Source organism: Rattus rattus, chromosome 10, assembly GCF_011064425.1.
Source record: "Rattus rattus isolate New Zealand chromosome 10, Rrattus_CSIRO_v1, whole genome shotgun sequence".
Lineage (NCBI taxonomy): Eukaryota > Metazoa > Chordata > Mammalia > Rodentia > Muridae > Rattus > Rattus rattus.
The window spans coordinates 33,971,215-33,996,084 of NC_046163.1; the positions used below are offsets into that span (position 1 = coordinate 33,971,215).

The following is a 24,870-nucleotide window of genomic DNA, read 5'->3' on the forward strand; positions in this document are numbered from 1 at the left end:
TGTCCTCAGTTCAGCCCCCTTCTCTGCCTCAATTTCCCCACTCGATCTCCTTTGTGGCTAAAGATTCAAGTAAACCAGCCACTCTGTTTTTTAAGTGGTTCTTGTTTGTTTGCTTGTCTGTCTTTGTTTTTGTTTTAAGGGAACCCAGTCCAAAACACTAAATGTAAACTAAGCGATTTATCAAATAACCACCCAACAGAAAAGACAGAAGAGGAAAGGGATTGGTCATGTTACTAAGCCAGGGCAGAACAGATAACATGACCTAAAATATAAACTGAAATTCTACTTTTCAAACTTGCCACGAGAAAGATCTTGAGCAGGATAGAGAGACAAGAAATTCCTAGAAAGAAAGTCTATTTGTGACTGACTTATCTCTAAAACTGACCTTCACAGCCCAACCCAGACAGACTTGCTACTGCCTCTGAGAATTTCACTGGCTAAGAGGGCCGGAAATGAGTACCTGACTGCATGAGTAATCCTCCTCTCTGGGGATGCATAACTTGACATTGAACTACCCTCCAACTATTTTAGGCCTTACGATTCTTACATTTTAGTTTTCCTATTCACAGATGTATGCAGAAGGTGCATACAGAGGTATATGCAAAAGAATAGGAATGATGGCAATAGAAGCAGGAAATCTTTGCCTTCAGTTGGGCACCCAATAATGACCCTGCCGGGCTCCAATGGATCATTTAAAGCCAACAGTCACTCAGATGGGCCTGGTTAGACTAAACAGGTCACAAAATAAAACCAAATATTGTGAACTTGAAAGAGGAACCGATACGGATGAGGTGGAGTGGGTAAGGGTGAGGCAGGGTTGGTAGGAAAGGGAGAGAGATTAAGAAGGTGGGGAGGGGACAGAGAGCAATCAGAATGCACTATATACACATATGACAATATCATATAATACCAATTAAAGACCCATACACAGTTGTCAGATAATCATCTCTGGAAAGTATGCTGAGCTACTTTAAGCTACTAGGACAGCTTTAATGTAATAGAGAGGCATTTTTTAAAAAGTCATGTAAAGAACAGGGCTGCCCCCAGGTAGATTAGTTAATATAATTAGATGCTCGGGTCAGTTGATTGGGTATTCACACTCTCAGACTGACATTGTCCACTGGAAACTACACACTTGGGAACAGTGAGGGAGTGGGCACTTGAGCTGGGTGAGGCATCCATCTCCCACAACCTACAGGGGTCACACCAGCCTATACATAGCATGCAGGCAGCCATCTTTTGAGTCTTTCTAATTTTTTTTCCTAAGAACTAATGCCGCTATCCAATGCATGCCTGTTTTCTTTGCAACACTTACCATTGTTTGAGTTGTTTTCTAGCTATTTAGAATATGAAGCTCATGGTGAGAGGCATCATCTTGTCCACGGAGTCTCCGGCATGAGTGAGTGCTTAACACCTATTTGCTGAATAAACGTTTTAAACAGATCTTTCTCCTCTTCACTCTATGGAAAAGCTAATGGCTTGTACTTTCTCCTTCCAGTTCTTGCTCACTAAGATGCTTCTGGGTATTCATAAGACCATCCTGCTATATAATATTTTACTATTGGGTACCATGATCTAAATAGAGAGTATGATATGAAATCCCAGAGACAAAAGGATAGAGGAGACACCTGTGTGAGGTATAGAAGGGAGTGTGGGGGCGGGAAGGAAAATCACATCTCATTTTAATGCCACTCCAACTTGCCGCATGTCCCTGTCCCAGTCAACCTCATACAGTGGGCTGTTGTCACTAAACATTGGTAGCCCAATTGAGCCCAATACAGTTAAGAGGCCCCTGGCCCTTAAATGGGCTTTGTGGTCCCTACTATTCCGTGCAAATGCTCTCAAGTAGTTTCAATCCCACAGGTTCTTTATGGAGCATGCGTCTCGGTGTTCTGCATATCGGAGCTTGCTTCTTCAACAGGAAGGAGTAATTTCAATATTTTTGCTAAATGAGGAATATTTTGGGACGCAATGATAATTAAGTGTTGAGAATTTAGTGATGCACTTGACACAAGGGGGAAAATAAAGAACTTTTCATTCCTCTACAGCTCTAACAGTATCTGAACTTAAAAGCTAGAAATGCCAAGTACCAAGCATATAAGCAAGTTGTAAAGACTGTGATTATCAACCAGAGATAGCAAGAGGCTTTTACTTCAGCCACGGCACTGGCAAGTGCACAGAAAACATGTCTAACTGCAGGGGCGTGACTATGGGCTATGAGATCAGAATGAATTCTAACACTCGGGTTTCTTCTCGGTGAAGCCAATTACCAAGATATTCTATAGACCAGAAAAAGAGATGTAATTCCCGGTTTAAAAAAAATATCATTCTTAAACAGCTAAGATTTCTGGTTTGAAAGCTACAGTGAAGTGAGCATATGGGATAAATTACAACAGAACAAAAAAAAGCCAATTAAAGGGTTTCTATAACAGAAAAGACACAATTACACTGAGGTCATACTCTTTGTCCCTTTTTCCATGTGAAGAAGATGCATGATACTGTTTGCAGAGGTGTCCCTTGACACTGTCAAAATAATAGGTTTCTACTGAAGTAAACTGTGCCACATACCAGCTAATATGAACTAGCTTTCGGGGGAATTATATCCACTGAAAACGATTCCTGAAAATCTTGAGACAATTATTGACAAATACAGATGTCCCCAAACAGGAAGTTGACCTCTGATTCCTTTGCCAAAGGGCATTTCCCCAGAGTCTGCCCTTGGGTTTGTTAATTATGTTAGCTGAGAACTGGGGAAAAGCAAAGAGAACTGACTATACTGCCTTCCTTTGCTGTTCAAGGAGCAAAGAGTTACAGAAAAAAAATTAAAACAAACAAACAAAAAAAAGATACAATAAGGTAAATAAATTCTAGTAGAGGAATATGTGCAGTGTGACAAGAACTCAGGTGAGGAAACTTGACCTTGAAGGCTAAGTCAGAGGTCCCCAGATAAGGCAAGGCACAGACATGGTTATTGTGGCTTGGTTATATCTAGGCAAAGAAAGGATTACCTGGGAAATCTAGGCCTAGCAACTGGGTGGCAAGGCTAAGGGAGAGGAAACTTAGAATTGAGGTTGCGAAGCGTGCAAGATGAGGGACATTGACTTGGACTCTTGCACTGAAAGATTGATGGTGAGGTAACATGGAGTGATTAAATGTTTGCTCCAAATTGTTTGACTACCAAAATTAGATATCTTTAAATCTGTATTCATAATTTATACCCATTCAGTACTCTTGTGCGTTGGTATTTTTCTTAGAAGTTACTGGTCCATAATAAGAAATGATGCTACTTAATAATCATTAGTGTACACTTTTGATACTGTCTTAAACTTTCCACATGTTTATGATAGTTATTAATATTCATTATTATTGAAAATTTAAACCATCAAGAAATGTGAGGGGAGAAAAAAAAACCACAAGCTTCATATAGTATAGGCAAACCATAAACTGTTAAATTCCATCTGAATGGAAAAGAGTAAGTTTCTTATATATGTACTTTCCATATGGTCTAGCAGTTGCAGTGTTGGACATTTATTCCAGAGAAAGAAAATCTATATTCACTCAAAATCCTGTGCAGTAAAAAAAAAGCTGTGTAATATTACTCATAAATGAGCCAAGATGAACAAAGCCCAAATGTCTTCCTCCAAGAAGTAAGCAGATAAACAAAATGTGGTATATCCATATAATGGAATACTAATCAAAAAAAGAAGGAATGACCTCATAGAACTGTTGATAGGGCTGGGCTACAATGTCAGATTTCATAGGATTACACTTCTTAAACCATCTTAAAAGTATGAAGAAGTTGGAGTGACAGGAGAAAGAAGATGGTGAGGATGACTATGAAGAGAAATGGAGTCTTCTGACAGAACAGCTCATATCTCAGTTATGACGACAATTCCACACACATCTACATCTCACAGAAATAATGCAGAGCTAAGCATGCATACAAAGAAGTCACCTGAAACTGAGACCACCACATTGAGCTTAATGGATTATACTGACGTCATTTCCTGGTTTGACTATCATACTATTATTATGTAGGGGAGCTAAAAGAAAGGGCGCCTTGAAATTTTTTCTCCATCTTCTTATGACTTTATAGTTTTCTCAAAGTAGAAAGGAAAAGAAAGCCAGATAGATCCTGCCTTGCCAACTTTGACAGCTACTTTTTGGTTCTCTGAGAATCATTTATCCTTTGGGGTTTCCTTCCTCTCTCTTGAAGCTCTACACATCTTTGTTCCCTACAAAGTGATGCTTTCTTTTGGTTTGGTGATGCCCTTTGGCCAGTCTAGACAAAAGTTTTAAACTTTTAAACAGTTCCTTCACATCTCCATCCCTAGAGCGGATTTTTCTTTCTTCCATGTCTTCTGTGGTCACTGCTGTCGACACTGACAGTTTCCTCTGTTGTGTTCTGATAACTCGTTGCATCTTCTCTTCCTCTGTTCTAAGTATACAGATATTGGATGATCCTCTTTTGTTCTTCTTAAACCTAAAACCCTCTATGTCTGACACTCAAAGCATCTTTCTTTCAGAATAAGGATTTCTCTTTTTGCCAATATTATTCATCCCAGCAAATAGACCCAAAGCTCTCTAAGACCTACAGATTGCCACCCTTGTCTACAGGATCTTTCCTTGAATGTGCAATGATTGGATACCATGCTCTGTTGTCAATCCGCCAGGCTATTTTCTCCTTTACCATTTAGCCATTAGGGATCACGGTCCTCTCTCTGCAATCAGAGGCTTCTTATAGTCTTCCTGCTCAAGTAAACTTTCCTTGCGTTACTTTCTTCTCTACTTCTCTACCAAATTATATAAAATTCGAAACAAATTTAAGTTTGGTCTTTTGTTCTTGCTAATGAATTATAGCATCTATTTTTATTTTTATACATCCGAATATATCCATTCTTTCCTTATGGAATTTGTTTTATGTCCTGTTCAGAAATGCCTTTACCACTTGAAAATACCTTTAATTATCCATAATTTTTAAATGTTTTACAATTTAAATTTTAAAATGAATATATTACCTCTCCCCCCAGTTTATTTTGGCATAAGTCATAAGATGGGGATCTGACTCCATTGTTTTCTTTCCAAGTAATTAGCTAGACATCAATACCATTCATTGAATGATTCATTTTCACTAATTTCAAATAACGTATATATTATAAATTTATGTATAAATCCATAAGATATACTTGAGGCTCTTTGAATACCTTTATACCTAGAATATACTACAATTTTCATTCTTTTTACTTTCGAACATATTTTATCACACATAGAAAAAGTCTGTTTCCCATTGTTCTTTGTATGAAATGTCTTATCCAAAAATATTTACATAATTTTCAAGTAAATTTCAACATAATTCAACAAGAAGAAATCTTCATTGTATATTCTAATGCTACATTAAAGACTAAAATAGGGAAAACTTATCCTGTGCTTTACGGTATCCTTTTTTAAAAAAATAGGGGTCATCTTTTCACTTATCTAAATTACAACATGTTTTGTTAGACTCTCCTGGGATGAGAAAGCAAGCTTAATGAGGATAAGAATCTTTAGTTTTCTCTTTTGTTGTGTTCTCAACATTTAAAACACTGCACACAGAAGATCAATACCCATTTCCTAAAGACCTAATTAAATAAAGGGTCACATGTGTGGTTCTATTACTTAAGCAATATAAAGCCATAATATGCAACAAAAGGAAACACAACTGCAGCTAAGTGTTTTGGTTATGGACATCAGGCTGGCCAAAAGCAGCGAGAATATTCAGAGTCCAGAGTGGTCCAAGATTCGGTTCATAAAACATCCCCAAGTAGGATTAGCATGTCTAGATAAGCAAGTAGGTTCAGGGAATAAGTAGGAAAAAGAATCAAAACTAGATAAGGTTGGATAAAAGGTACAATAAAGCCTGGCAGAGAGAAAATATGAATGGTGGTGTGCATGTTTAATGGTAGAACAGGAAAATGAGATGTGCTCCCCACTTCTACCCAGAGGATGTTGGCTACCAACCTGAGCAGAGAAAGGGAGTAGGGGTTGAGGCACAGGGTTCAAATGGCCCTTAGTATAGTGAAATGATCTCCAGAGACCATTGCAGCCAGATGAGTCAACTTGATTGATTCAGGGTTAGGGTACATAAGGGCTTTTTCAAGGGTACAAGTAGAAAGGACTACTTGATTACTACATCAAGTTAGCAAGAAGGGCGGATAGCACATTACCTAATTCTCATGTGGGCCTGCAGTCAGAGTGGGATGTGTGTGCTGAGTTACACAGCCTTGCAGAGAGTTCTATACAAGGTCACTTTTCAGACGAGGCCTGATGAGGCCAGCTACCTGTGTTTAGGGACACCCTCAGACAAAGACAGGCAGCGTCCCATTGAGAAAGGGACTCCCCACATTTTGTGCTGAGCTCAGAAACCATCCCGTCACTGGAGATTGCTCTCTTACTAGCAATGTTCCCCAACAATGAGATACTGAATTCAGTTTGGAATGTACTAACTTAGAAACTAAGGAATAGGTACAGGGGTACACTTTGGGACTTTACATGGGATGGGTAAATTAAATTCACAATCATCTCATAGCAAGGGCATCTAAGTGTTTCTTCAATTCATATTCTACAAGTAAAAAATTGGTCCCTCCTTTGAAAAGAAAGTAAGTAAAATTAATTCTAAGATGGAAACATTCTTGAAATAGGTTGAAAGTTAGTCACCAAGAAATGCAAATTGTTATAATAATATAGGCATTTTGTAGGATACTTGAATACTTTATAGAGAGACAAAGATTAGAGAATATATATATACATATATATATGTATATAATCAGAGTCAGCACATGAATGTAAGAATATGTGCAGATGTATGCATGTATATAAAAACATGTGCATATATATGCACATATTCATATATGTACATCCACATACATATAAGGTTGTCAGAGTCTTGAATCTCTATTAAATTACAGTATTACCTAAGGACAGTAGGACTATTATAGCTACTTAAGAATGTAACTGATCAGAAATTCCAAATGAAAAATCTTCCAATAGAAAACAGGGACATTTTTCCATGTGGTTGGTGGTGTCTTCATCAATGATGTCACAACTTAATTGGTCCAGCTTATCTTCAGAATGTATAAATCTTTATAAAGTAGGATCTTATTTCCATCATCTCTTGTGATGGTCCTGCTTGCTGATTTCTCTTTCTTTTCCTTTCACACTTTGGCCTAACTTATCTGAACTGATCTCTCTGGGGACAACTATGGGCCCTTCCCAGATACAATTTCACTTGGACCTACAACCATGTTTTGCCACTTAACAATTCTCCACCTTAGTGGCACCCTCAGAACATACCTGGCACTCTCTGGTACTTTTGATCTCCTTGGTAGAGAAACACAAGCATGATTTTTTTTTGTTAGGGGCACAGAATTTTAAATATAAGAAGGGGAGCCTGTCCCAAAGATGGGGTACTACAATGGTGAACAGTACATAAATTATAGGTTATGCATGCAACCTAGAAACACAAGCTCCCTAGGAGAGGGAATTTTTAAATCTTCAACATTTACAAGAATGGTTTATACCCACTGATGCAATAGTAAATATTCATTCATTTGATAAACTAAAAAAAAAAAAGGCATTTTTCTGCTGTGTTACAGCACATGTGAGTCACCTCATTGTGCAGAAGCCAGGCAAGTTCTCCTTTGGATTCCAAAGGACCCTAGATTGAGTGAACATCAGACTCCACACTGATGAGTTTTTCTAGGGCTTGCACTGTTCACTGTGACCTTTACTCTCATTCATAAGAAAACTATAAGACTTAACTAAGGATCGTTGTGAGAATTAGATAAATGAGCCTCCATGAAATGCCTCCTAAATGACGTACTCTGAAATAATAACTAACAGGTCAACTTTCGTGACTGTGATTGTCCACAATCCCCAATAGGCTGACACCTTGCCATATCTGGAATAAAAGAGTTAATCTTCTTACTGTATAGGTGTATACTTTAAGTTCCTGTGAAACAGAGAAGCACAGTCCTGAGAAAATGGGCAGGGGGTATAAGCAATTACCTGAAAGAAAACAATTACTAACACCCCTATATAAAAATGAGCAGCCTTGTCTGGGGATATAGTTAGTGCTAGTGATTGTTTGGTGAAATCCTGCATTTAACCTTCAGTACCAAACAACTCAGAAATTCAGAAATGGTCCAGGAGATTCTCCTCTTTTTTTGACCCCTACACTATTTAGTACAAACAAACAAGAACATAAAAGAACCATTCAACTGGCATGACTTATCTGGGCTCTGATAAGATCTCCAGTACCTGTGACTCTGCTGGAGATGCTTTCATTTCCTTGCTATATCATTATCTGTGGGGTTCAAAGTGGTATAGTGTTCCCCAAGAACATTCCTGGCATAGCTCAGTTTTCTCCAATTCAGAAAAAGGAATGCAAACAGATCCATTCATATCACCCTGTAGAAAGAAAGAAAGAAAGAAAGAAAGAAAGAAAGAAAGAAAGAAAGAAAGAAAGAAAGAAAGAAAGAAAGAAGAAAGGAGGGGAGGAGGAAGGAAGGAAGGAAGGAAGGAAGAAAGGAAGGAAGGGAGTTCAACATCCCTAGTCATCAGGGAAACACAAGTCAAAACAACCCTGAGATTCCATCTCACACCAGTCAGAATGGCTAAGATAAGAAACTCAAGTGATAACAGATGCTGGCGAGGATATGGAAAAAGATTGCAGACTGGTACAACCACTCTGGAAACAAGTCTGGAGCTTCCACAGAAAATTGGACATAGTACTACCTGAGGACCCAGCTATACCACTCCTGGGCATATACCCAAAAGGTCCTCCAACATATAACAAGGACACATGCTCTATTATGTTCATAGCAGTCTTATTTATAATATCCAGAAGGTGGAAAGGACCCAGATGTCCCTCAACAGAGGAATGGATACAGAAAATGTGGTACATTTACACAGTGGAGTACTATTCAGCTATTAAAACCAATGACTTTATGAAATTCTTAGGCAAATGAATGTAACTAGAAAATATTATCCTGAGTGAGGTAACCCATTCACAAAAAAACACACATGATATGCACTCATTGATAAGTGGATATTAGCCAAAAAGCTCAAATTACTCAAGATACAATCCACAGACCACATGAAGCTCAAGAAGAAGGAAGACCTAAGTGCAGATGCTTCAGTCCTTCTTAGAAGGAAGAACAAAAATATTCATAGGAGGAAATACGGAGACAAAGTTTGGAGCAGAGACTGAAGGAAAGGCCACCCAGAGACTGCCCCACCTGGGGATTCAGCTCTTATCAGCCACCAAACTCAGATAATATTGCTGATGCCAAGAAGTGCATGCTGACAGGAGCCTGATATAGCTGTCTCCTGAGAGGCTCTGCCAGAGCCTGACAAATGTAGAGGTCGATGCCTGCAGCCAACCACTGAACTGAGAATGGGGTCTCCATTGGAGGAGTTAGAGAAAGGATTGAAGGAGCTGAAGGGATTTACAATCCTATAAGAACAATAATACCAACCAACCAGAGCTCCCAGGGATTAAACCACCAACCAAAGAGTACACATGGACAGACCCATGGCTCCAGCTGCACATGTAGCAGAGGATGTCCTTGTTGGGCACCAAGGTGGTGGGAAGCCCTTGGTCCTGCCAATGTTTGACCGCCAAGTGTAAGGAAATGTCAGGGTGGGGAGGTGGGGAAGTGGTGGATGGATGGGTGGGAGAACACCCTCATAGAAGAAGGGGGAGGGGAGATGGGATAGGGGTTTATGGATGGGAAACCTCAAAAAGAGATAACATTTGAAATGTAAATAAATAAAAAACTATACAAAAAAAGAGAATAGCATTTGAAATCTTTGAGATCGTGGTAATTGACTCACTGGATGTAGGTCATAAGTAAAACAGAGTGCTCTTTCCCAGTGTTAAGTGTTTATTATCTCAAGACACTAAATATTGAACACTTGTAACTAACCTGATTTCCTCAATAATCCTGTATATGATGAATACTGGTATCTTAAGCCACAATTGTGTAAGTGGAGATACAGAAAAGTAAAGGGACTTAATTAACATCCCATAACCACAAAATGATGAAGCAGAAAGACATGTTATTATACAACATATCTTTGTACAAAAACCCAGATGCAAGGTTTGCAGGGTCAACCTTGTTTACTTCTACCTGTAGCTATGGCACAGAATTGGAAAAGCACCCTGGTTAGGAACTGAAGAGACCTAGATTTTAGCTGAGACTTGACATCAAGTCACTAAATAAGTTATTCATAGTCTATGTAAGTTTCCTCAGGTATAGCATGGAGGCCAGGAGCCAACTACAAAAAGATAACATAGAGTTCCTCCCTCTTATAATTTTTATCATACTCTAAGGTACAATTTTGATGACTATCTTGAAGAATTGCATATCTTTTAACCTAGTCTCATATATGACCTATAAAAGTATGCTTCCAGTCCAAATAGGCTTTACAGACTCTCTGTTGTAATTGCTTTGATCAGATATAAGATGGAGTCTTTGTCTACAGGACTGGATTGGTAACCACTGATGGTCCCTCCTCTATTCATCAAATTGCACTGTACTGTATCCTAGACATATCTTTCTGGACCAAACATAGGTGCCACATGGAGGATTGCCTGAGGTTATAGATGTTCAGACATAGCAGACCTTAAACCAAGTTCTGAACCTTCTACTTAGCAGCTTCTTTTATGTAGGCAGGCTACCAACCCTCCCTACACCATTTCCCTAGTTATAAAAGAAGAAAGCAATACCTCATCGTATCTTTATGAGGATTAAATGAGACAATGTATGTCGTGGAATTGGCACAATGTTTGGTGCATGGAACAGACTCAATAAATCACAGCTTTAAAAAGAACAACCTGAAACAAACCCTACTCTCCTGCTATGAGCTAGCCAAAAGACAGAATATGTGTTATGTTCTCTCAACTCAATCGATCCAAAACCTATCCCACTTCCCTCAAAACCGAACTCTTGCTTCTCTGCTCTCTCCCAGCCACCTGGTAGCTCAATTCAGAAATCCAGAAGTAGCCGAGAGATGGTCTTCTTTTATATTTTTATCCCAGGGACACTCAGACACTACACCGATAGTCCTCAACCTAACACTACAACCCTTTGATACAGATGCTCATGTCACGGTGACCCCCCCCCAACCATAAAAGTATTTTTGTTGCTATTTTATAACTGTATTTTAGTAATTGTTATGAATCACAATGTAGATATTTGTGTTTTCTGAGGGCCTTAGGTGACCCCTGTGCAAGGGTCCTGGGGACCAAACTCTGGTTTTTGGGTTTGGTGGTAGGCATCTTTCTTTACTGAGCCAGATCGCCATCCGCCATTTTAATGCTTGTCCTGTTGCCATCTCTCCACCTAGATGATCAGCTCCCTAAGGACAGCATGTCTCTGGCCTTGTCTGATCTGATACCCACAGGCCCGGGTAGTTGGTAGCATTGTAGCGTGGGCTCAGTAACTGCTGCCTGAGAAAATGACTGATGTCTCCTGGTTGGCTTTAATGTTAGTATTCCAGTAAAACCGCTGTGTAGTTAAAATCACACCATGATTTCAACGGTTTCTACATGACTGAGGGAGATCAGACACATGTCAATTAATATCTACCAGTACGCCTCAGGAGCTCATCTGCACTGCTGAGCTTGGTGTGGATAATTTATTTTATAAGATCAGCAACTATTTCTGTCTCCGGTCAGACACAGAAAATGTTCAGTTCCTACCTCCTAATGTTCAAGGACAGATGAGTCAGGAGATCCAAGGTGAAGACACATCAGTTAGTCTGTTTCTATGACCAAGACCAAGGTACAGGTCTTACTCATCTATATGTCCTCAATAATTCCTTGCAAAATTACTTGTACTTAAAACTATAGAGCCTACATATATAAATCTTAAGTAATTAGTTTCACAAAAAATTTGAATCCTAAGCTACTAGAACTTAAGACCCCATTACACGACTTTTATTTTTGCTTTGCTTTGTTGTCAGAAGTTTAATGATAAAGGTGCCTTGACGATGGGGGAGGGGTATAATACCTGAAGAGGGACAGCAGAAATGGACGAGTAACTGGAGGAAATGCAATTTTATGCAGCTCAGGCACACTTTGAAAGAACGAATCCTGGGAACATCAATCAACTAGATGTCCTAAATTATTTCCTTCGTTAATCTACAATCACCTTGTCTTATTCATCTTTGCAACCCAAGAACATGGTGTCTTTTGTGCAGCAAACACTAAACAAATATTTGATGAATGGCATCGAACTGTCAAACCCAGCCAGCAAATGAGATGGTCGCAAGGTAGGCACCAACCCTTTGGCTTGCTATGGGAGCTACTCCAGTCATTGAAGAGTTGCAACCAGAAGAACCCTTCCTCTCATATTAACAGTTCACCTCTTTCCATCAGTCCTTCGAGCAGAAAGGTCTTGCCAGCAGGTCTTGGTATCTTCTTCATGTGCACAGGGTTACATTGCATACATAAAGACCAGTGTGTTAAGAAAAAGCATGTGACCAGTGCATGTACACATTAAATTTTGAGCCTACACTTTCTACTGTGGCTGGGGCAACGTTCTGGGAAGCCTTTCTGAAGGCCACCTGAGATAATAAGAAAAGCACCTACCCAGCGTTTGAGCAACTGTGACCTCTGCCAAGAACTTGTTAGAGATCAGTTCTTCAGCTCCTCTCTCCGTCTTTAAAGATGTTGTGTGCCTATACCGAGCTGTGGCAAGAAATGAATAAGATCTTGGAAGCAAGGTGCCTTGAAAACTACATGGCATTTTACATACGGGAGGCTTCTCAATGCTCCCCAGTGTATCTGTAAGTAGTCCTAGGCCTAACTTCCATGGCCCTATTTGGAGATAGCACAATTGTCCCCTACACTTATCTCCCTCTCTCACAAGCCCTGGAAGCGATAGGTGGAGATGCTGGAATAGCTCAGGGTCATTTTCTGTTTGTGTGAGCTTTCTGCCCTGTAGCCCCTGACAGCACTTCAGGATGTGCTTATGCAGCCCTAGTTTGTTGCCATGGAGACAGGAAGCTCTGCTTCTCTTCAAGCCTAAGCTAATGGTTTTCATCAAATCCTATTTCCTCTGAGACACGTAAAAATGCTACGATGCTTCTATCCATCTTTCCTTTTTAAATATGAAGCCAACAAACACACCTCACAGATTTTCATCAGTGTCACAACCTCTGGGGATGGGGCTTTCAGTCATTGCCATACTTGATGCCCAGGGGACTCTTACTCAGTGCAGGGAGGCAGGTGTATCTTCCTTCTTTATACAGAAATTGCTGTTTCTCCACTGCTGGAATCACACTGACATATAACATTCAGCATTCTCACAGGTCACAGAAGCCTGTTCCTGGAGACAAAATGTTCAATGCTATATCCCAGGTGGTTCAACCTGTGAATGCCAAACAAAGCCCCACTCCAAGGAGACCAGGGCTCATGGATCAGGCAGCAGAGAAAGGCCATGACACCTCGTATCCACAGGACCCAGTGGTTCCGAGCTCTCTGTAGACACCAGTGGAAATCCTCCAACGCTGAGCAATGTGTGCAGCACCAGGACACAGACACGAAACCAGGGCAAAAGTAGTTCAGCCTCAGCTTGTAAGGTCCCTCTTGTTAGCGCTCCTTTAAATGTCAGGTTTTATTCACACCAGCTGCTGCCAGCTGCCAACACCACTTCTTAGGTTTGAGGTAGTAAAGAGGCATCAGCCAGACCAGTAGCATGGCATCTTCTGATAGCCACAGACTGTCACGAACTCCTCCCCAGTGTCCACCATTTCTTCTCCTTGACCATTTTACAGACTTCTGCCATGTTTCTTAGTGTGGCCCAGTTGGACTGGCACAATTGCTTCCTTGTTGATCATCCTGTGTCTGTGCCCTCCATGTCAGTCCTCCCATGCTGGCACTAGATAGATATCCTTAGTCCATCTGTCCATCCTACTCGTTTTGTGATCATTTTACTTCAAAACTTAAGGTTTTCATTTTTCTCAAAGAAGTGCGTCTAGAACTTTAAAAGTCAAGCAGTTTTTGAAAGGATCGGGATGAAAAAATAGCAGCCCTCTCTCTCACCTTCCCCAACTCCAGAATCTCCCTCTCCAGAGGCAGCCACTTTCAACTCTTCTGTTTCTTCTGGTTTCAAATTTTTTAAATGTTATAGTTAAGGCACTGCTATTTCTTTATCTTTCAATTTCAGAAACTGCTTAATGATTTGCTGACTGTGGAACCTAAGATTTTGGTCTCTGATACCCTATTCCCGTCCCCATGCTTGGCCTCGCCCAACCTTATGAAGACAATTGCAACACGGCGAGAGGCTAGCACAGGTATCAGCGTCAACGATGAAAACCAGGTAGGCAGCTGAGCTCCACAGGGGACTTGCTGTGTTTCTACTTCTTTAGAAGTAATACGTGTGTCTACTGTGCAATTAAGTGCTTATGTTGGGGTGGTGGGGTGGAGAGAGGAGACACAGAGATGCCTAGAGAGAGAGTGAATACATGATTTTGTGTGTGTGTGTGCGTGTGCGTGTGCGTGCGTGTGCAGAGCCTGCGGATGTCAGATCCCTTGGGATTGGAGTTTAGAGATATTGGTGAACTGCCACATGGTCCTCTCTCAACCTCTAAGCCATCGCTCCAGCTCCATGCCTTGCTTACTCACTTGCTTCCTTATTCTTAGTGACTCGTGTTCTTTATCAAAATTTTCCCCAAAAGGTACTTGACAGTGTCCATATTCTGTGCATACAGGTAACCGGAACTCTGGGTGGGTAGAACATTTGATCTTGAAAGTCGTTTTTCTGGTAGGAACTTCTATATTGCTTTCTGATTTTCAGGGTTGCCACTGAGAGGCTCACTAGCATCCTGATTCTTTATAAGCAAACATTAACCATAGACCCAATGGTTAGAAGCTTCCTGAACATTCTTTTCTCTGACAGTCTGAAGTTCACGGTGAGTTACCTTGGTGTGGTTTCCCTTTATCGAGTGTACTTTTCCCACTCAGATATTTTAATGGTTCATCTGCATTCTACCACCTGATCCCACAAGCTACTACAATATTGCCAAAGGCATAATTTTTCACTTAAACGTATCTTACCAACTAACTGTGTGCTTTATACATATACAAATTTGATGACTTATCACATCGTCTCCTTGTTTTCACTGAAGATACCCTTTAGTCCATGTGTACACCGTATCCGTTGCTCTTAATTGCTACAGCACACGCTAGGGGCCTCATCCAACAATTTACCTATCTAAACTCTCAGCTTGGGACACCCCACTGCCCACTGTCAAGAAATACACCAGAAATAACATCTTTGCACACGAGTCAAACGTCTTATTTGAATCTGGCAATGGTGAGACTTTTGTTCTGGAAACTTCTCTCATATTTTTCTATGTTAATTCTTTCTTCCTGTTTCATTGTTCTCTTTATTAAACTTCCTTACTAAAATGTTGGATCAATTGTAAATATTTTGAAACAAGGTCTTATCATGTGGCTCAGGATATGATTTTTTTTCCTGCTTCTGCTTCTCAAGTACTGGGGTCTGGGGTTACAAGTGCCTGTCACCATCCCTTGCTCTTTGAGTCAATTAGTCAATTAGTTCTCTCTCTCTCTCTCTCTCTCTCTCTCTCTCTCTCTCTCTCTCTCTCTCTCTCTCTCTCCACCTCCCTCCCCCGCCCTCCCTCTGCCCCTCCCTCTTCTCTTTTCTCTCTCTGTATGTGCTTCTCTGTCTCTCTGTTTCTTCCCCAACCCCATTTCCTAAGTGGTATACTTAATTTCACACTCCAACTTTACTATCTTTCTGGTTTGATTACCTGTTTCTATAGACTCATCTTTGTACTCCTTTCCCAAGAGTACATGTTACGTAGAGTTCCCACAGCTCTTCTTCACTTCCACACCCTTTTGTAATAAGCTATTATTTCACATATGAAATTATTTCTCTATCTCTGCTAGTATCAAACATGAGCTTTGAAATTATCTTTTACTACCTGAGCTGTTCCCAGTCCCTCAAGTCTCTTGTGTACTTATTATGTTGCTGAGAGACTTCCACACTGGGCGTTTTCCTCAAATGATGATGATCCCTGACTGTGTGCTCACAGCTTATGAGCAAGGCGGTGGAAACTACACATCCTCGGCTGGGGCTTGCGGTGTGTCAGTGCAGTGGGTGAGTGGAAACCAGCTTCAAAAGACCATTCATGTTCTAATTCCAGAAACTCCTGAGTGTTACCTTATTTGGAAAAAGAGTCTGCAGATACGGCAAAGTTAAGTGTATTCAGAAGATGAGATCAAACTAGATTATCCAGTGAATCTAAATCAAATCACAAGTATCCTTATAAGAGCAAGACTGAGCGAGGTGACAAACTCGGGAGAAGGAGAGGTCATGTGAGCCCTGAAGCAGAGACCAGAGTGACGCGAAGGCATGATGATAATCCAAGAAATGCCTGGATCTACCAAAGCTGGGAGAAGAAGAAATGACTCTCCTCCCCAGCCCTTGGAGGGAGCACCGGCCTGTCATATCTTTGAGCTTGTAACTCAAAAACTACCAGGGAATTAAATGCCTGTCCAATTTATGCTACCTGGATTGTGATGTTTATCACGATAGTCATGGGAATGAACATAGTGAACGTGACTAGGGGTGATGGAATGGAACCTGTTTCTCTAACCTTACCAGACTGCCAAATACACAGATCATTTTTCCTTTAAGACAGAATCCCCTCAGAAGAAACCTCTAAACTATTGCCAGATTGCTGCTTTTCTGAGAAAACAGAAGTAGGCTGGGGAACTGACATTCAGCTTGGAGACTGTCACTTAGGCCTCTTGTTTCCATGACAATGTCAAGACCACCGTAAGATGTAGCGGGTATCACCAGTCCAACCACTGATGGCTTAAACCCCAGAGGGAATAGGTCCCCTAATGTGTCCAGGGGTGTATAAGTGGGGCAGATACTCGCCAGTATTAGCTAGAGACTGATCGGGTAGTATGACTTTTAATCAATCTTCTGTTTTTAATAGCATGAATACTCTAACTCTCAGGAATATTTGCTGTTTCTAATTTCCAACCCTTTCTTAGGCTCAGAAGAGGAATCGGTCTGCCTGTTTATTAACATTCTCCCTTGGAGGCACTTAAACTTCAGCTTTAACAGCTATTGTGGCATTAACCCTTTGTTGTATATAAAAAAAAGTTTTGTTCATGTTCTCATCTGCTATCATGCCTCTCAGTTTCTTTGTTCTTGGACCTTCTTAGTGTGCATTTCCTGTATTCATAGACTTTCTCAAAAGTCACCAACCTGTATCAATCTGCTATGTGTAAACAGAAAGTCTATCATTCGAAGAACTCATACCAATCGACAAAATCATCATTATTGCCATCATCACCATCACCATCACCTCAACTTTGTTTTGTAAAATGTAGTGTTTTATAAAATATTTCACTAGACTGCGTCATCTTAAAATATTACACTTTAGCCTTTTTACACTCCATGCAATGTCCCATTTCTCCATCTTCACGAGAGCATTTATCTCCGTGTACTCTGTTATCCTGTGTTATTCTAAGACATACCTCATACCCCATGCAATTCCCAGGCCAGTTTGAAACCATCTTGTATGACTTTAAACTGCACAGATTTGTCCCTTCTCCCAAACAAATTATTATATTTCACACTGGTCAGTAAAAACAAACTCTGTACTCCCCACTTCAAATGGCAAGAGCATCCCTGCAGAATATGTTAGACACCGGGAATATGAATTGGTATAAATGAATCTGAGTCACAAACATGAGATGCCATGCCTGATATACTGAAAAGCAAGCATTGTTCTATCTTCCTTAACTACATATCTACAGTAACCAGCAGAGTGCTTAACATAGTTATTAAATGGAGATATGGATGGTTAAATGAACTCACACATAGATTATTTTAATGTCTAAAAATAGTTGAGATGATTAAAACAATCACCTGTTACTGCACTGATGCATCTGGAACAACACTGGCACAAGGGACTGTCCAGTGCCTTCGAAGTGATGGCTGAGTGAGTGAATCTGTCCTCAGTCAAGAGGCATTAGCCCCCAGCTAGCAGCTCACAAAAGGAGAAAGAAACATCTGGCTTACCCGGAAAGCACGCCCAGGACAAGGTTGAGAACAAAGAAGGATCCGATGATGATGAGGGGGATGAAGTACAGCCAGTTCCAGGTGGCTCCTAAGGCATCATTGGTCTGAAGGAAAGAAAAATGGTTTCTTAATATTTAAAGTCATCCCAGGAGCAAGGCCTACATCCCAGCAGTTTCATACAGTGGATGATGTAACAATCATAGTGTGATACAGTTCAACATTATCTTACCTCCATCCCCGCTCCACTTTATTGTAAGACGACTTTACCTTGTGCCTAGTGAAGGTCACATCAGCATCTCTATAATATCCCAAATGGGAGAATTCTAACACCCTTACTTAGAAGAAATGAAAACTGAATGGAAAAAGGCCAATTTTTTCCCAAGGTTATAAAAAGGTGAATTGGCTTTATAACTCTTGGTAACATTTATTCTCAACCTTTGCACTCATAAGCTAGCCAGATAGTAAAAGCGCAAGGGCAGGCTGCACTCATCACCCTATCCCGTGGGTGTTAGCAAAGCCCTTAGTAGGACTGCTTAGAAGGAATTAAGTAGCTGGAAGTAGAGAGGACACAGGGCAAATCTCAGCAAGCCATGCCTCATTATCAGAAAGAAGATGCAACAGAACCAGAGGCTGAGAGCCAATCGAGGTGTGAGGGACAGGGCAGGTGGGTGTGACCGAGATGACTGTGGCATGATCCTTGCTGTGAGCTAAGGAAGAGACTGATGATCGCCACAGAGCTAGCTCGGCCTGTCTTCATGATCATGGGAACTCAAATATTCTTTAAAGCCTCATTGACTTCAGTGGTTCACCAGCGGCTCCAGATGAGTACAATCCATTTGCTTTATGGTTACACTAGTCCTCTTCAGTGCTCTTTGGCAGCAGGGACTAAGTTTATACCAAGCACCTGGATCAGAGCTTAGCTGCCCAAAAAAGTGTCAATATCGGCAGTGCCAGTGTTGAAGCTGTGGCTTTTGAGGTATCTCTGATCTCCCACTGGCTATGGTTGAAGGGCAGCTAGGGCAGCTACAGAATGAGACCTACATAACGATATAAAACACTGTGTTTTCTGTGTACTCTGCATTGCCATGATTTGTAGAAGGCAAGGATGGCAGTTTGTGGAAACTGGGTTTGGTAACCAGAGAAAGTTAGCCAAGCATCAGATAATCTATGTCTCACAGCTAGTTAGAACATTGGAAAGATACATCGCTTGCTTTACTATGCCATTTCATTAACAATCTTGGTGGTAAAACCTTCTTTTTCAAGGAAAATCTATCAGTACATCAGAGAATATATTCTATGAGACAAAGGGATATGAGAATCTCCCTCATTGACTAAGAGTCTGAAATGGCCTTGTTAATACCTCTAGAAAACACACATGACAAACAGCACTGGTCCAGCCAGAGTTGGCTGAGAATGCTTGGGGTTTACTTTTAACTATCTGAATATTTTAATATCTGGCATGTGATAAAGACTTTGGCACACACAGAGGTAATTAATTAATAAATGGCCACACTTTGAATAAGATGACTGGCTTGTTAAAAATAGACCAATACAAATCCATCCTGGTAATGCTTTCTCCATCTGTGGAATTTTCTCTGAATTGCTACACATGTCATCTATTTCAGTAATGGGGCCTCCTGGAAGAAGAGGATGAGAAGGGGGAAACAAAGAGCTGTGAAAACATCAGTCCCAGCAATGTGATGCTCTGGGGGTTAAGGAAAAGCTTAAAAGTCCTGCAGGAGAGAGAAGCTTGACAGTGCCCTCCCGCCATTACTCACGCCATCGCTGAATTACCTCCATGCTCAACTCCTAACAAGCAGTTTCCTCCTTGCCCTTCTTCCTCCACCTTTTCTGGCCAGGTGGCTTCCCACCCCTTCACATGTTTATTGTGGTCCAATAGGCAACAGATGAAGGGGACACTCCTCGTCAGAAAGTGGGCAAGCCAAGGACTTCACTCACGATTCCCTCCTTCAAAATGGCAAGGTTCTTTCAGATGCTAAATGGAGCTTACATCTCCTTCTGATTCATCATTATTAAAAACTTAAAATTGTCCAGTGTAGGAGAGATGTCTATATTTTAGTGTGTATATTTTGAGACTTAAAAATGAAGCCATCAACAACTCTGAAGGCATGAAGCATCCTGATATTGTGCGTCCTGATACCATTGGCAGTGGGGCCACAGAGTATGGCCATTCTCTTGCGCAGTCCAGGTGACTCTCTAGAGGGGATGGGAGGTCACAGCCTGGAGAAAAGTAGGAGACTTCCCTTTCATTCTTCATTGTGTTTGTGACTGTTACGATGCTCAAACCTTATTTTTAACTTTAAGAACATGAGACCGCTGTGCTAAGGTCTTTGGGATTAAATCCTGATGCATGAGACTGGTAGCTTCTAAAATATATTCTGCTAGTTCCTGCCCTGGTAGAGCCTCATAGGAGACGCTTCACCACCCAGAACTCCAAGGGCAACCTATTGTGAATCAGGTCCCTCCCTACAATTAACATTACCTAGAGAACAGCAGCTTCTTGATTTCACACCAATGGAACATGGGCCACAGTGATGAACTTTGGACTGAGGGATGTCCCGGTGGCTGACGAATCTTGGTCTGTATGATATATCATTCCCAGAGAAAATTTGCTTGTGGATCAGAGGCCCAAGTATGAAGACACTTAAACTGGATTATAAATGTCTCCCACTTGCTAGGGCTTAGATGGGTATATGCAGAAATGAAAAGGTAGAGTCACTGGCTTCACATACTCAAATGACAAGCTCAAACCTCCCATGGATTGTTTGTCCTTTACAGCCAGATGCTATTCTCCTGACCTTGGACATTAGAACTCCAGCTGAACTTGACATTGAGACTTGTACCAGTGACCTCTCAAAGACTCGTGGTTTTTATCTGGCTTTGGTCTAAGACCTGTATCATCACCTTCCATTTTTCCAAAGCTCCCAATTTAGGTGGAGGCATACTGGTTCTGCTGGTTTCTGCTGGCTTCACCAGCTTGCAAACAGCTTCACGTGACCTTCCCAGCCTCTAATGAGTAGGTGCTGATTCTCCTACTGAACCCTTTCCTCCTTGGCCATTTGCTTTTTTCTGGAGCGCCTTAACATGCCTACCACGTGACAGCTATTAGAGAGTGAGCCTTTCCTTGGCTCACCGTCCTCTACTACGATGCACAACAATTTCCCCGTCTGGCCCTTCTCCTGATGCCAGTCTAGCTATTCCTCCTCCTTCTCACCTGTCGCTTCACTGAATGACACACACATGCACATGTGCACATGACAAAGGTGGTGACAGACAGAGAAAGAAGTTTGGGGGTGGCAGCCCACCTGCACAGGAGTGCTCAGCGGGTACCAGTCCTGACATTGTGGGAATGCGTTTCTTTGGGAACCTGCCTGCCTGAGGGTGGAAAGCTCACCCACTCCCTGTGTAAACAGGCACACATGGCAATTATCACATTAATCCTCGGGGGTGGGGTGGGAGAGATGCAGGAAGGTAGGGCAGGAGGAACCAGACTGGAGCAAAAGAGCAAAGTTAAGGGAGCGCTATGATTCTTCCTACCAGAGGACGTACGTTCAGAACTCTTACAAGGTCCTACCAGGCTCTATGGAAAGCGTGCTTAAGCACCTGTCAGTCATACTCCTGCTTCTCAGAGCAGCTCTGAGCAGAAAGGCTGAATGACCCATGACAAACTTATGGCTGAAAGTGTTGGGAAAGAAAGAACAGATTTCTGAATTCTTTAGAAACAGTCTTTGGGGCACACCTCATTCCCAGGTTTGAGGCAGTTCTAGCTGGAAGACCCAAACCAGACTGCAGAAGGCTACCCCCAAGTGAAGCACTGGCTTCCACTTGGGGGGATTCTCTGTCAGGGTTTTACATATCTCTGTCAGGTATTAGCACATTCCTGGCCTCCACTTAGCAGATGCCAGTGGGAATCCCTGAATTGTGACAAATGAAAATGTCTCCAGAATTTCCAAATGGAAAAGATAAAAACAGCTCCAGACTAAAACCTCTGGCCTCGGGGCTCCATCTTAATTAGAGATCTTCAATTTCACTAATTACTAATAGCTCAGGTTGGAAGGTGGTGGAGCAGCTACTAGCCTGCCAAAAGAGACAGGCCATTTGTCTCCGCCAATGCTAACCACTCCTAAGAAAAGGAACACAGTTGTGAAATGTGAATACAGATGCAATTTCTCAACAAAGACCTTCTGCCATGGTCCTGAACCAGGCAGACTATTCCTCACCCAGTAACTGTTCCTCCTCGCCCCTCCCTTTCTCCTAACACCAAGCATGAGGGCCACCATCTTACTCCAAGTGACTTAGATGCTCTGTTCTGGAACTCAAATGATTTTCATCCTACACATTCATGAACTACTTGCTAAGGAGCAAATTCTTCCCTCGAAAGATAATTGAACAGCAGAACAGCCACAGTCTTGGCCACCATGAAACGTGAAGTATATAGGCAATACCCACATAAACAGATAAATACACAAAAAGTATAATTCCAATTGAGGCTGGTATCATGAAGGGATCGTGGGGTACTCAGGCAGGGGATGGGTTCACTCTGGTCAACAGAAAGGGGGCAATTTGTCTTAGAGGAAGAATCCTATGAGTGAAAGTGAAGTGTGGTATACAAGAAGTAAAAGGGTGCCTTCTTTGAATGAATGATACCGTCTTGCAGTACCTCCTCCTGCCCAATGCCATGTAGATATTCTGAAACATTAAAAAAGCATCACAGGTTACCTCTTAGACAAATCTTTTCAAAATGTTCATTACTACAGCAGTATCCAATAGCCCTTGGGCCTCTTCTAGCTACCATTTTCCTTTCTTAAATGTAGCCAAGTCTTGACTTCTCTAACTATCCATTACACAGGACTCATCACCAGGAAGTGCCATGTGAATGTTCCCTTCCATATGTTAAACCACGCATAGGATCAGTGGTCTGGGTGTGACAGTTTGTGCTGCCCCTGGTCAGTCAGAACCTACAAGAATACTCATCCCCAGCTGCTAAGGGTGCTAGCTGTAAATAGCTCTCATGCTGCCCTCATTCTTGGCCCCTTCTTAGAAGCCTGTCCCTAGCTGAAAGACCAGCCTCACTATGAACTTCATACCCTTGTGGTGATAGTGGAAGGACCTATGGCCAAGAGCTGCCTGAACTGAAGCAGCATTGATGGTCCATCCTCTGTCATGCTGGATGGAGCACACGTGTGATGCATCCACACTTGGAGCTGCCTATGGAACAAAGCTGATACTAACACTTCTGAGAGCACATCTCTGCCTCAGTTTCCCCAACCTAGCTACTTTTCTTCCATTCTTTCAGGGATCTCCTAGTATCAGTTCCTCTATAATCCCTTCTGCAAGCACCTCCATCCCAAAGTCAATTTCTAAGGAGCCTAACTTGAAACATTGTATACCGTCCTCACCAGGGCTTTGACTAACCTTAGCAGAGTGACAGCACCTGAATCACAGCTGTTTTGTGACATTTCTATCAACAGAGCCACTGCATGCCTTTGCTACCCCATGTTTTAGGAAAATGACACAATGAACAGTGTAGTTTACAAGCTGTTGGATATTCTGAATCCCACCCATGTATTATTGAAGCTGTTTTCCTGCAATACCAGGAAGAAAATTATGAGTTTACAGGGCCCAATCTATCATTTTCTAGAGGAAACCGAAGCCCCAAGAAGCATAATGACTCCTTCGAGGACACAGGCAAATTACTGAAGGACCTATGTCCACAGTCTAGGGCCACAGTGACTCAGCTTCTTGAGCATCTGATTCTTTTTATCCAGTATTATCAGAATGCCTGAAATCAATACTGTCGCCATCTTCTAAGGCAGTGGTTCTCAGCCTGTGGGTTGTCATCCCTTTGTGGGTCACATATCCAATATCATGCATATCAGATATTTACATTACAATTTATAACAGTAGCAAATTACAGTTATGAAGTAGCAACGAAATAATTTTCTGGTTGGGGGCCACTATAACATGAAGAACTATATTATAGGGTTATAGCATTAGGAAGGTTGAGAACCTCTGTTCTAAGGGAGAATAGACACAAATAGAATCCTATAATTGGAAAACACCAGCTATCCTCCCAGTCCCCAGCAAGGAGGAGAATGGGAAGGCAGGTGGAAGGAGAGAGGACAGAAAGCTGCTAGTGAGTTCCAGGAGGCAAGTTATCTCATTCTGTCTCAGGCCCTAGAGCAGATTTCATAAACATGCCAAGTCCACACAAGCAAGTCCCAGGGCAGCACCTGCCTGAGCCAGGAACTGCTATAATTAAGGCTCTCTGTGGAGTATGATCAGCCAAAGGTACCTGAGGTTGATACAGCTAACTTCTCCCCATTGGCCTGCATTGTCAGTAACTGTCAGGAAGAATACAGCTTAGCCTTATATATACACAAGTAAAACTAGAGTACTAGGCTCTTAACTTCCAAACCACTCTGCAAAGCCCTCCTAGCCTACATATCCTTTTGGTACTTAATCTTACATATGGCCACATGTCCCATTATTATTTTCTATGGAATTATTCTTGTCCCAAGATTTTATCTGGGGACTCTATAAAGTTTAAAGGCATGAGGAAGACACCTCTGCTCAAGGTCAAGGCTGCCGACGTCAGACTGTGAATATTGCGATTTAAACAGAGAGAAGGGGTGATGATATCAAGCAAAGTCTGGAGGAGACTTTTCTTTCATCTGGATTTGGAAAGAAGAAGTTCCTAATGGCTAACCAAAAGAAAGACATTCCAAGGAATGGA

General features: G+C 41.6%; 1 protein-coding gene across 8 annotated transcripts in view; it reads right to left on the bottom strand.

The window, feature by feature from the left end:
- The window catches only part of Cacna1e (calcium voltage-gated channel subunit alpha1 E), a 304,265-nt gene that overhangs the window by 128,991 nt on the left and 150,404 nt on the right, over window positions 1–24,870 (bottom strand). For all 8 annotated transcript variants that reach the window (XM_032914636.1, XM_032914632.1, XM_032914633.1 and 5 more), the window contains one exon: window positions 18,114–18,217. In XM_032914636.1, the coding sequence (XP_032770527.1) occupies window positions 18,114–18,217 (104 nt within the window). The remainder of the gene's footprint in view (window positions 1–18,113; window positions 18,218–24,870) is intronic.